The sequence below is a fragment of the Montipora capricornis genome, chromosome 7, assembly GCF_036669925.1.
Source record: "Montipora capricornis isolate CH-2021 chromosome 7, ASM3666992v2, whole genome shotgun sequence".
NCBI classification, from domain to species: Eukaryota; Metazoa; Cnidaria; class Anthozoa; order Scleractinia; family Acroporidae; genus Montipora; species Montipora capricornis.
Genome location: NC_090889.1, coordinates 41,252,499 through 41,264,998, shown reverse-complemented (window position 1 = coordinate 41,264,998; position 12,500 = coordinate 41,252,499). Strand labels below are relative to the sequence as shown.

The 12,500-nt window shown below is 39.6% G+C and overlaps 2 protein-coding genes across 2 annotated transcripts in view; both read left to right on the top strand.

The window, feature by feature from the left end:
- LOC138057222 (mitogen-activated protein kinase 14-like) overlaps positions 1 to 12,500 on the top strand; it is a 30,611-nt gene that overhangs the window by 10,752 nt on the left and 7,359 nt on the right. The window contains exons 5-9 of the mRNA XM_068903274.1: positions 7,381 to 7,410; positions 8,498 to 8,545; positions 9,090 to 9,204; positions 10,485 to 10,560; positions 11,409 to 11,484. Coding sequence (XP_068759375.1) covers positions 7,381 to 7,410; positions 8,498 to 8,545; positions 9,090 to 9,204; positions 10,485 to 10,560; positions 11,409 to 11,484 — 345 coding nt within the window. The remainder of the gene's footprint in view (positions 1 to 7,380; positions 7,411 to 8,497; positions 8,546 to 9,089; positions 9,205 to 10,484; positions 10,561 to 11,408; positions 11,485 to 12,500) is intronic.
- On the top strand, positions 4,132 to 6,421 carry LOC138057629 (uncharacterized). Its single transcript, XM_068903579.1, has 4 exons — positions 4,132 to 4,990; positions 5,705 to 5,781; positions 5,907 to 6,189; positions 6,297 to 6,421. The coding sequence occupies exons 1-4, from the start codon at positions 4,132 to 4,134 to the stop codon at positions 6,419 to 6,421; spliced, it is 1,344 nt and encodes a 447-aa protein (XP_068759680.1).

Below are 12,500 nucleotides of genomic sequence, written 5' to 3'. Positions count from 1 at the left end.
AAAAAAAGTATTACACATCAACGATTCCGGAAGGGCTCCTAAGAGATTGGACAGAGCCTCAAAAACATCAGCAGAAATCTCCTTAGTTGTCACTTTTCCAACAGCAAAAACATTCGTTGCGATTTCAATTTCATTTTTGGGGTTACTTGATGATGTAAGTTTTGTGTAAAAGTGATGAGGATCTGATCCTTGTACCAGTGTTTTGGACAAGATGGGAACGGCTCTGCTTATGTTAACTGCACTAACTATTTGGAAAACAATATTTTGAGTCCCGTGAAAAAGCTTGAGCAGTTCCCCGTTGAGACTTTCAAAAGGAAATGTAGAATGAGTCCAAAGTGGACCAAGATTTCTAACGTCTTCAGCCATGTGAAGAAGGGAATGTAAATTAGCAGTTTGGTATCGCTCACAATAAAGTTTTGGAAACTTTATGCAAAAGTGAAGTAACAATTTTTCAGCGTGCGTTATTTGAGATTGCGTGATATTTGTCAAACATGATGTAAATAAAGCCTCGCTAAATAACATGAAGTGGTCATAATAAACGTCTGGAAGAATTCCTCTCAGAGCCATGGCCCCATAGAAGAATAAAAACGCCCTAAGTTCGTTTGCTTTCCAATACTTTCTGTGCCCCTCAATGGAACGAGGGCACCTTGAAACACGATTGGGAGGCTTTATTTCACTGATGCGCTTGTCTACGTCTTCAACTTGCTTTGAAATGTTGGAAGGTTCATGCTGTCCTTCCTTTGAAGTAAACCACAGCTCCAAAAGAAGCTTCATGACTCCTTCTAGGGCACAATGCATGTAGTCTATAGCTGTACCTAAAATAATGTCACGATGCCTTAACGCTGCAAACCAACTCGGACCTTTAATGCCATTTACAGATGATTTTTCTTGGACAGCTCGTTGAGCGTCTCGCATTATTCCCGACTTGGTTCGAACAGGGCCACTTGGATCCTCTGTGTTGAAAGGGTAAACATGTACATGACCACCCTTTTGAGTTTTTATTGATTTTCCTGCTTGTCGGCAACGTAAACAGCCATAGAATCCATTGAACTGTATGCTGTTGCAAACAAGACAACGTGCAGGAAGGTCACACGTTCCACACAACAAAATTGCTCGAACTGTGATATTCTCACCTTTAGGATTCAGGATCTCAACGCCGTCCGTCTCTAGCTGATGGAAAATGGAGTGGAATGGTTTCAAGAAAGACAACATGAAAGGCTTGTCCGGTCCGAACAACACACCAGCTAACAAGATGTTGTCCCTACGGAAGCGTTGAGAATATGGTAATTCATTAATTGCGACATACAGCGGCCACAAGGAAAATTTTGAGGACTTGAAAATTGGTACACCATCCGTGTTGTAGATGAATGAAATATTTCTGTGGTCTTTCAGAAAGCCAGATTCCCAGTGTTTGCGGTATAAAGCACCATCATATATATCACCCACGTCATCGTTTCTGCGTTTTCTGTTAAATCTATACGTGGTAATCGTTTCCCATATGGAAACCTGATTAAATACATCTTGCAGTTGACTTACAATTGGTATTTCGATGAAAAATGATTTCTTTCCGAGCCCTTTCAGAGATTTCTGGCAAAGAGTGTTCGGACAAGACTCGGCTTCCTTGTTTTCGGTGGAATACCAGTGGAGACTTCGCAGTAGCAAAAAATTGTTTAAATCTCCTCAAGCTTACAGTGCAATAATTAGGAGAAATGCAATGAAGGCTGATTAAAGTGAGAACGTCCTGTAATGCTTCACCAGTCATTCCATGCCGCATTGCAACTGTCATTATCAGGAGCATGCTAATGCCGACAGTTAGTGGACAACCCTCATACAAAGGCTTGTCCTGTTCATTTTTACTGTCTTCCTTCTTGTGCTCATCACAAAGCATTTCCTTCAGGTTTTCTAGATTTTCAGGTAGTTCCAATTCATGGTCCTCAGCATCGTCAATCCCAAATGAGTTCTCCATATCAGCTTCATTGATTTTTTGAAGCTCTTCGTAGTATATGTCTTCTAATTTCATCCGATGCTGGTGGAGCCAACTCTCGGAACATTCCCCTTTGTTGATGCTCTCACCTCCAATGCCTAAAGCGTCTTCCGTGAGAGAAAAATATTCCTGAAACCCAGATTCGTCGACATGACTCGGCTTGATTTGTTCCTCGACAAAAGGAGAGTTGCTTTCAAAAGGGGTATCGTCTATAAATGGAGCATTCCGCACACGACACCTTTTCACGGCGGGCAGACCATCTTCAGTTTCGTTGCAGGCCGAAAATTGAATTTCAACTGGATGTGCAATCTGTGCTAACTGATCTTTTGTAACTTGGGCTAATTTTTTGGATGTTCTGTCTACGTCAGCTTCTGTAAACTGGGAGATACCTTTTGTAACGCTGGAGACCAGGTGACTGGGATTTTCCATTGTGCTGAAAACTAAACACTGAAAGCCTTGCTGAACTGAAAATGTGTGTGCCATCGCTTCGTGACGGAGGGATGGAAAAGTCATGAACATGTAACCTGCTGACAGATAGAAAACACGTACTTTCCTTTTGTAGAGATAGCAGGGCATCATGAAAATACTTTGTATCGAGTCAACTTTAAAAAAAATTGGTCGCAAGTGTACGTAAGAAATCAAAGGATTGTGACTGAAAGCTCAGTACAATCAAGTTGCCGTTTACGTGTAATTGGCAGAGCCAAGAAGCACTTAGCGTGACTTCATAGCTCATGTCGCGTGCACTAAAAGGTTTGATTGACCATCTGACTTTTTTAACGCAACTAGAAGCAATAATAAAACGTTTGCGATGCGAAATAAGTGTGCATCAATCTGAAAGGGTAATTTGTTTTTCATTCACTGATGCACCTTTCACATCAAATTATCTCCGGAATTAATTACCTCGTCCTATGCTGGAACAACATACAACAAGGCATTGTGAAAATGAACACTGTCTATTCCTAAGTATTAAAGAGGAAACTTCTCACTTCCGAAAGTGATATCTGTAATTGCTTGATAACGAACTCTCGTATCCTATTGGCTCAAAATGATTGTCATGGTAATTAAGACGTCAGAAACCCCGATATCTTTTGACCTTTTCAGTTTGCGCGCTCAAATTTGAATGTGAAAGGGGTCGAGATCAATCAGATCAAGGGTTTCATGTTTTAAAGTTGGTTTAAACTGTGTAGCATCTTGAGATAAAAACATGTTGATGCCACGTCTCACAAATCAGCTTTTAAACTTGGAATCGTCGGTTACCAGTCAACCAGAAAAGGAAAAAAACTTCATCGAAATATGCCACAGTGTACTGGATAAGAGACTTAAGAGTTTAACATCATGTCACTGACGAAGATACCAAAACACAAGAGAAAGGAGGGAGCTTCGGCAATCTTGAAAGCTGAACGCAAGGAGTGGGAAACAAAATTATCAAAATTGGAGTTGGGTAGAAGTAGATCTATAATAATACCACGAAAGGCGGGAATTGTTCTCGGCGACCGTCGGAGCCACAGTCATGCTAATATTTGAATATACCAGTAATGAAAGCTAAGATGATTGTTTCCATTTAAAATCAGAAGGGGCTTGTGTTGATGTTTTAAAACTGTTGTTACTTACGTAGCATTATGATTCGTGGCCCTTCCAAAACAGGTCTTTGGTCTGTGGGAAATAAGGCGCGGTACGCAAGATCTTTTGGATTTTGGGTGAACACGTCCCTTTGAGTTTTCAATAGGTTAAAAGGTTTTTGAACTTTATAGTTATTTTATGAGTTTTTTAAGAGATGTCTACAAAACCTTGAAATGTAATTGGGGTGGGGTGTGCTTCGTAATATGGGTGGCATGTAATAGGATTCTTGAAATTTGCGAGCATCAAAATCGTTATTCGTATCTCACGCTATGTATGATAATAACACGCCACATAATTAAGCGGGCAAACAATTTTTGGTCTACGCATTCCAAAGTCAAACCGACTGTGTTCACTACTTCTTCAAACGACAGGAATTTTTATTTGCGTTTAACTAGAATCACTTCAGATCACATCAGTACATGTTTATGTCTTTAGACGGACGTTGATTAAGTTTAACACGCACTCAAGTATTCCTTAAAATTCTTTAAAAAGAATTGTTTTGGCGAGGCATAGGAAACACCAAATTCATGATCCCAAATGTATTCTTCACAGAAAGCAAAACTGCCTTGACCGAGGAAATGAACAATTTGATCGACGCTGTCATGAAGCAAAATCAAGCGAAGGAAGGACAGTCTTCCCCCGAAAAAAACTTGAAAACCCCTGAAGCAGTGAACAGGAAAAGAAAACTTTCACAAAAAAAAAATGACACACCAATGGATCAAAGCGCAAACGCCGCAAAAAAAGCACCAGGAACACGCAAAATTTCCAAAGACAAAGACGGAGTAGCAAGGAAAGATTCTGAAAAGCCGCCAGCTAAACCAATCAGCAATAAGAGAGAAAAAGAGATAGCTAAGGCACAAGCCGCCAACGAAGCTGCTTTAAGTTTTTTCAGTGCAACTGGCGACCTTTCTCAGTCATTCACTGGCACATCAACTCCAAGTTCACCACCGTCACCACTACAGCCTATTCCCACCATAAATTTAGTTGGCCCATCGGTTTCCACGCCCTCGCCACCGATTGCGACTTCGCCTTCATTTTCCACTTCTTCGCCATTTCCACTATCGTCTGGTAACTTCAAATACATTTCATCACCAACATTTACAACAACACATCCGGACAAGGAATCCTCATCATCAATGCTAGACTTCCTGAATTCCCCACTGGATGACGCGGAGGAAATCTTAGAGCTGTCCACATACTGTTCACCCACTAGCATTCAAAACACTTCACCGTCATCTGTGGGCTCATTGGTGAAAAGTAGCATCAACGTCCTTCAGCGGAACACCGATCAAGAACTCCTTGGCAACAGAACGTCGGCTGAGTGCTACAACTGCAATGTCCTCAGCAAGAAAATAACAGAACTGGAAAGAAGGCTGGAAACTCTGAGTAAGTATATGACTATTATAGGAGTATCGAATAGACCGAATGCATAAATGGCGGCCAAAAATGTATTCTTTTGTTTTTGTGCTAATTAGACTTAATAGCCTCGCTCTCAAGCAACATTTCTTTTGTATTTTGTCCATTCAAACGAGGCTAGTGAGTCTAATAAGCACATAAACAAAATAACATTTTTTTGGCCACCATTTATGCATTCAGTCTATGGTCCCTTGGAATTTTCAGGTTCTCGCAAAATTTAAGCTCTGCTCAATTTTTTCGCAAAATTCCCACCGGTGCTCACTTGCGTGCAAAATTTTCGCACTGTTTGCATTCTGGAAAATTTTATAAATAATAACCGTCCAAACTGACCTATCTTACTTACAGGGACGTCGCATTATTAACCGTATATTGTATGCCGACGAGAGATTTTACATGTTGTCCCAAAGCTCGGTGCGCGCGTCTTTTCTAGTATCGGTACTGGCAAGAAAAGGTTTTGATCACTGTAGGGCTCGCAAAAAAAAAAAAAAAAAGAGCAGCGCTCGCAAAAACCATTCGGTATTGGTATTCTATTCGAATTAACTTTGGACTTTCTTCGTGCAGGTTTAGTGCTAATTGAGTCTCGGTTTAACTTGAAATTACAGGAGGATTGTAGTGGGACAAAAACAATTAATTAATTAATTAATTAAGAGTAATTTCACCAAAAGGCATTGTGTTTCTTCATAGAACCTCCTCGCGAAGTTTCTCTATACTTTGAAAAGCTGTTCAGCCTTGAAACTGGGGATACCACTTATTCATCAGAGGTGAGAAATCTCTGAAATACCTACTGGTCTGTGCCAGACCTTTAACACCTGTTTTGAATAACAACTCTTACACTACTGACAAATTTTATACAGCCCAACTTTTTCTTTTGTTGTTTATGTCCTAGAAATCCACCGATAAGCAGAGCACAAGCAATTATTTCCGTGCGCCCGACCATTTTACCTCAGGGAGTGGAAAACAAGAGCTGTACGCTGGTTGCGGTGTTTTTATTTCATGTGTAGAACTCCACACAATATTAGCCAAGTCCATTGGTAAACCTCAGGAGCTGCTTGGCCAACTAGTTGCCTATTACTTTGACGACGAGACATTGGCTAAGTCAGTTCCATTACAAGAAAGCCGCACGAAAGACAAAAGTGTGCTTGACCAGAGGATTGTTCACGCCATAATTGGTAAGATGTATAAAACAGTCAGTTGCTCGGAACCGATATGTGGTACACAAGCAAACTGGTTTCTATGAGATCAATATTAAACGCAACTTTTCATTTTCTTTTTTTAGTCTATGCTAAGAAGTGCCATGCCTTGTGTGTAAAGGAAGAGAAAATTAATATCGATACCCTGAGGTTTGACTGGGGGCGCCCTATCCGGAACAAATGCATTATGGCAGGAAGACGACTGGAGTGAAAAGTAAAAAAGAAATGAACTCACTGGGATTAACATTTTACGGTCGTTGATTTTCCCTCCCGTTTTCCTTTGCATATCACAAAAGATAATTTTAAAGCTTGTATTCGCAACTTATAATCTCTTTTTACATAGAAATAAAATTTGAGGTCCAGTTGATAACATTTTTTGTCTGATATACATGTGGAGCATTAGTTACAGTTCACATTACAGTACCTCGAGACAATTTCGTGACGGTCACAATGCCAAAAAAGACGCCAGGAATCATGGGTAAGTGAGCATCATATTTTCATGATCACGCAGTGGAACACGCAGTGATACTTTTGTCGCTCGCAGCGCTGAACAGCGCTGCACGACGCTGCATGAATACTGCTAACCAATGATACTCCTTGTCGTACGATTTCTTTGCAGCGTTCCTGCAGCTCTCGTTGTCGCTAATGCAGCACTCACACAGTCTCAAATCGGCACTGTTGCAGCACAATAAAAACAACCCTAAAGCAGTGCTTCTTGCAGCGCTAGCTTAGAAGAGGGTAATGCAGCGCTGCGTTAACGTACTCTGTTTCGTACGGGGAGTCCCAAAGTCCCACTCCCAGGGGTCAATGAGTTAACCCTTTTAAATAAGTCCTGAGGGGACCCCCATTGACGAGGAAACTTGTCTGGCGTTTAGACTGAGAGTAAAATCTATTAAAGTGGAAACTGGGAGTTGAAGGGTTTATGACTGCTTAGCCCATTGCCTTTAATACCTCAGGCTCCCAAGGACGTCACTCCCAGGAGTCAATGGGTTGATTAGTTACTGACTACCTGAATTAATTTATACACTTGTTTGACAAAACCAAATTTTCATGTTTCACAGTGTACCACCGACACAGCACCACTGACAGTTTCTTGAGAAAGTATTAAACCCCTTCATTCATCTGTGACCTTATACTTTGTTTTATCATCTTCATTTTGATACTTTGCAGTATATCCATTCAGCAGGTGTTATTCACAGGGTAAGTTGTCATTTCCAACAGATTTCAGTGATGTTTTCATAGAGTTACCTCGGTGGAACGTATTGCCAGTGTCATCGTCTTAGCATTCTTAAGCTTTTATGTTAATAATACATCATGGGTTGCAGAGCATAGATGTCAGTTCTTGCCGTAAAGGACTTTTCTGTGATCTCCAACCACTTTTCTCTTCTGCTTATTTCCTAATATTTCCAGTTCCATTGGCCTGGATGCTAGTGTCTTAGTTTGCAATGGTAGTTACAGTACTGTGCAAAAGTAATGAGAGCAAATTCCGATGAAATTTGAAGAAATTTTGCTATATTTCGAAGGAGGCGAATTTTCGGCAATATTTCAATGAAAAGTCAACGCAACTATTGTTCCGATATTATAGCAGTTTCATGCAGACGCGCGAAATTTCTTCCTGGGAAGCGAATTTCGGGTAGCATTTCGTGTGGGGGAGAGCGAAATTTTGTGTGACATTTCGTTTGGCAGAGAGAAATTCGTGTAACATTTCGTTTGGCAGAGCGAAATTTCGTGCAACATTTCGTTTGGCGGGGGCGAGATTCCGTATGAGATGTCTCTATATAAAGTACTCATCGCTAACTTAAAGGTTTTGGACTAATTACAGTTTCATGGCACGATATTTCTATCGACATTTGGCAAAGTGTATGCACTTAGGCTAGTTTCAGTACGGCTTACTTTTGTTTTGAAATGTCCTGCTGTTACCAAATGGATATATATATGTATATATATATATATATATATATTTTTTTTTTTTACAAGCGAGCAAAACACTCTTACAGTTGTACCTTGCCCAGAAGGACCACAAATTTATGTTTTGGTGATAACGTATACTTTTGTTTAAGTGTCATTCTCTCCAACCTACATGTATTAAAGTTGGTTATGTTATGACTGGTTGCTGTGTATTACTGTGCTTTGTATTTCATAATAAATGAGTTGGCATAAATAATTAGGCCAAAGAGTTGACACTAATAAATTAATGAATTAATAATTAAAACAATTTTAAATAATTAACATTATGAGCTTTTCAAACTTTCTTTTTTCTTGTACAAATGTACTTATGAAATCTTAGGATCTGAAGCCAAGTAACATAGCTGTGAATGAAGACTGTGAACTTCGGGTGCGTATTCACTATTGAAATTAGTTTACTTTCATTCCTATAATGTTATGCACTGTACCTCCCTTTATTTTTATTTTGTAGCAGAAGGCATAAACTGCTAGCAAGCAGTCCCTTCTAAGGTAGTGAAGCCGCATGCTTTTCAATAGATTTTATTTTGTCACAAATCTAGAGAGAAATTAAGTACAACCGAGAGATGCTTGGGGAAGGACACAGGGTTCCCAAACCCCCCTCGACTGTTTCTCTTGATCGCATGGCAAAACACGATCAACTCAAAAAGTGCATGGCTCAACTGGATGCAAGCATTCTAGAGGTGGCCCTGGCTCAGTTGATATATAGGGCACCAGATTTGCAAGCATATTATTTACAGTAGGTTCCAATTGTGCACCTGCAAGCCACCAAGTGGATTTGCCTTTTGTTGTTGATGTCACAAATTCAGCTCCACCACTTTTTGTTTAAAATTATGTTTCCTCCTTCCCGTTAGTTAACTTTACACTGTGGTGTTGATTCGACTTTTTAGTTTCCATACACCTCCCACCTTTTTTAGATCCTAGATTTTGGTCTGGCAAGAATGGCAGAAGAAGAGATGACAGGCTACGTAGCCACGCGGTGGTACAGAGCTCCAGAAATCATGTTGAACTGGATGCACTATAACCAAACAGGTTGAATGTTGGATAGTACAGTAACTGTAATTTATCATTGTTTTAGGCTTCCAGTAAAACATTTACATGTATGTGCACTGAGGAAACATACGTGTAGTAGAATGCAATGATTTCACCTAAAAGAATTTAATAACTCAACCCTTTCTCCCTGAACTGAGTAAAATAATAATTTATTATTTGGCATCAGACAGGGTAAAAAAAGATAAATTATGTCACTGTCCCTCCTACGAGCAAAGGGTTAAGAAAGAGCTCTAAATATGAATTGATCAACGACTACTCCAGAAGTGCATTGTACTGTACATTCAGCCATTCAATGTAGAACCAGCCAGCCTGCAATCTAAAAATGTTGGTTTAAAACTTTTCAGTCAATGTGCTACACCCAATGTACATGTAACACACAGAAATCTACGTTGCTTGATGTACATATATTTAATAGCAATGATCAGTTAATAACTCTTCAGGTAGTTTAAGGTGGGTTACGTTTCCAATGGCAGACTGCGAGTCATTTCATTGCAACAAACTGAAGTGAAAGAACAGAAAGAATTGTGTATAATACCATAATTTTGTTTTCTAATTCACTTCAAACTACCGTATACATGTAGCTATATGACACAAGCAGGCTCAAAGTTAATAATAGTTTAACTGTTGTTATTCAACAGTTTTTGCAATGCAAAAAGTATTAATTAAAAATAAATTAAGCAAACAACTTGTGCAATAAGTGTGGTTTTCCACTGGCTGAGGAACAAAAGAAGCGGAAAACTTTTTTCTCACACACGGCTGGGAGTCTGGGTACAGGTGTGCGGGGGATTTCAGGTCACATGGCTCATGTAAAGTTTCCGTTTTTGTTTTGCCATCGGCCATTGCCTGACATGTGTCAAGCGCTTTCAATTTTCAATCTGTTCAAATCGCTTGTTTGCTGTGTTCTCATTTCTTCCGTTTCTGATGGCAAAGGATAATTCTAGTTTTTCTTTTGTGTGGTTCGGCTTGGCATGGCTCCCAGCGGTGTGCGAGAATATTTATTTATTGTATTACCTTGAAGGTAATTATTGTCCTTTGCTTGTTTATTCTGTGTACACTGCACCAGTACACTGCTCTTAGACTATTTTAACTCAGCCACCCACATTTTTTTCACTTAACTGCATAAACATTTCCCATGTCTTCTTTAATTTAGCAAAGAAAGAAAAGGAACCATGTCATCTATTAAACTCTTTAGGTTTTTGCAGTCAGCTTTTCATGAACCCAATACTGAAATAATTGTTTGCAATGCTGTTCTTTTGCAGTGGATATTTGGTCTGTTGGATGTATCATGGCAGAGCTTTTAACATCAAAAACATTGTTTCCTGGCAATGACCATATCCTTTCTATTTATAATCCAAGAGAAAGCTGGGTTACCTACAGTATGTAAAGCTTTGCTAAATGTGTGAAGCTGTCTGTGGCGTTTGGGACCTTTTAAGATAATTTTTATAACAGGAATTATGAGGAGAAGGACATCACATTATTATAATTGTCTAATGCACAAAATAATAACTGTGTATTTTTGAAAAAAAAGCAATAGATCAAATTATTTTAACTATTCAGGAATGATAGGGCCCTTTCAGGGCCAATGGAACAAACATTCAGCAATTTAAGGAGGCAGTGTGGCCGAATGTGTGGAGTGGAACTCACCTAGAGAACGAGAGATCCAAGCCCCAAGCAAGCCTGTTCTGACCACAAGCCAAAGATATGTTCTTTGTAATCCCTATAAGTAGTTCTGCTTCTTGTCTGCATTTGAAAACATCAATAGCTTCTGAAATGACCAACGCTCTTGCTTTGATATTGGGGAGTTGAAGCATGCGACATTTTTGAGCCTAAGGACAGGGGAAAGGACATCTGAAAAATCAGAGTTCCATGCAAGATTTGAAGAATGCAAATGAAATTTGCATCAGTAATAATTCTTTTGCACTCTTTTTAAGTCTGCAAGCCAAGATGAACTGACCAAGATTCAGTTTCTCAAAAAATGGTTGCACACAGCAGTAAAGTTTTCTTCATCATTTTGAGTTGCCAGTTGTTCCATTTCATTTGCGGAACAAAATAATCAGCAAATTAATGTTATAATTATGAAAGTCATTTCAAGATTGAAAAAAGTAAGGAAATCATCAGTACTCTGCATAACCCTGGCATTATTTTCAATTTTTGTTTTTGAATCTTTAACTGTTCCAAAATATTGATCAGCTTACACGGATTATGCAGCTTGTTGGAAAACCAAGGGAAGAGTTCCTGTCGAAAATAAGCAGTGAATCTGTAAGAATGTTGTTTGCTTTGAAATTTAAATCTATTAGTGACTCATGCCTAAACAAGCAAATTTTAATCTGAAATAGATAATTTTATATATGTTTACCCCATTGACGAATAAAATCGTCTGGCGTTAGACAGAGTAAATTCTATAAGTGTCAGTTTGCATTTTTGGCGGTTGCACTTTAATAATAACTGGACAATTTGAAGCAATTTTCTCTTATAGACACCTGAACATTCAGGTTGCTTGAACAGGATCATCTTCAAACCCAACCTCAGATTGTACCAATATTGCAGAGGTCGCCTCTGCAATGCTGGTAAGGATCCTCTTCAAACCCAACCTCAGATTGTACCAGTATTGCAGAGGTCGCCTCTGCAATGCTGTTACAATGCTCTAGCTACCAACTGAGCTATGAAGAAAGGTCAGTTTGTTGGGATCACAGGTTCCCAATAAAGGGCTCTATGGGCTAAATATACATGCAAATGTTTGAAGTGCGGGGCGTAGACAAAAAAAGGCAGACATGATCTTTGCACTTAACTGGACATTTTTTTTTTTAAATTTGACTCAAAACACTATACTATTATACTGGGATTTGACCAAGAAGGCCTCAAGCCGACCCCAGAGAATTTTTCAACCCCAAACTACCAATTATGGTGCGTGTGGAAGCTAGCTACAATGAAGGGCTATCAGCGGGTCTCTTCCAGCAATCTCCTAAGGGCTGGCAGCCAGTACATTTCATTAGTCGGTCACTGACTGATGTGGCAAAAAGATACAGTCAGACAGAAAAGGATGCGTTGTGTGTGAAATGGGCCAAAGATTGGTTTGGTATGTACCTGCAGGGTGCTCCAAGGTTTACAATCGTAACAGCACACAAGCCATTATTGCCAATGTTCAGCAAACTGTCAGCAAAGCTTCCCCCCCCCGCATAGAAAGGGGGGTCATGGACATGCAAGATGTTGACTTTGAAATGAAGTATGAACTTGGGAGAGATGAATTGGATCCTTTAGATTTCTTATCGAGACAC

Excerpts from the sequence above, each read along its gene's own strand:
- LOC138057629 (XM_068903579.1), top strand. The coding sequence starts at position 4,132 with ATGATCCCAAATGTATTCTTCACAGAAAGCAAAACTGCCTTGACCGAG. Across the intron at positions 4,991-5,704 it reads AAGAAGGCTGGAAACTCTGA|AACCTCCTCGCGAAGTTTCT; the intron begins GTAAGTATATGA and ends GTTTCTTCATAG. Across the intron at positions 5,782-5,906 it reads ATACCACTTATTCATCAGAG|AAATCCACCGATAAGCAGAG; the intron begins GTGAGAAATCTC and ends TTTATGTCCTAG.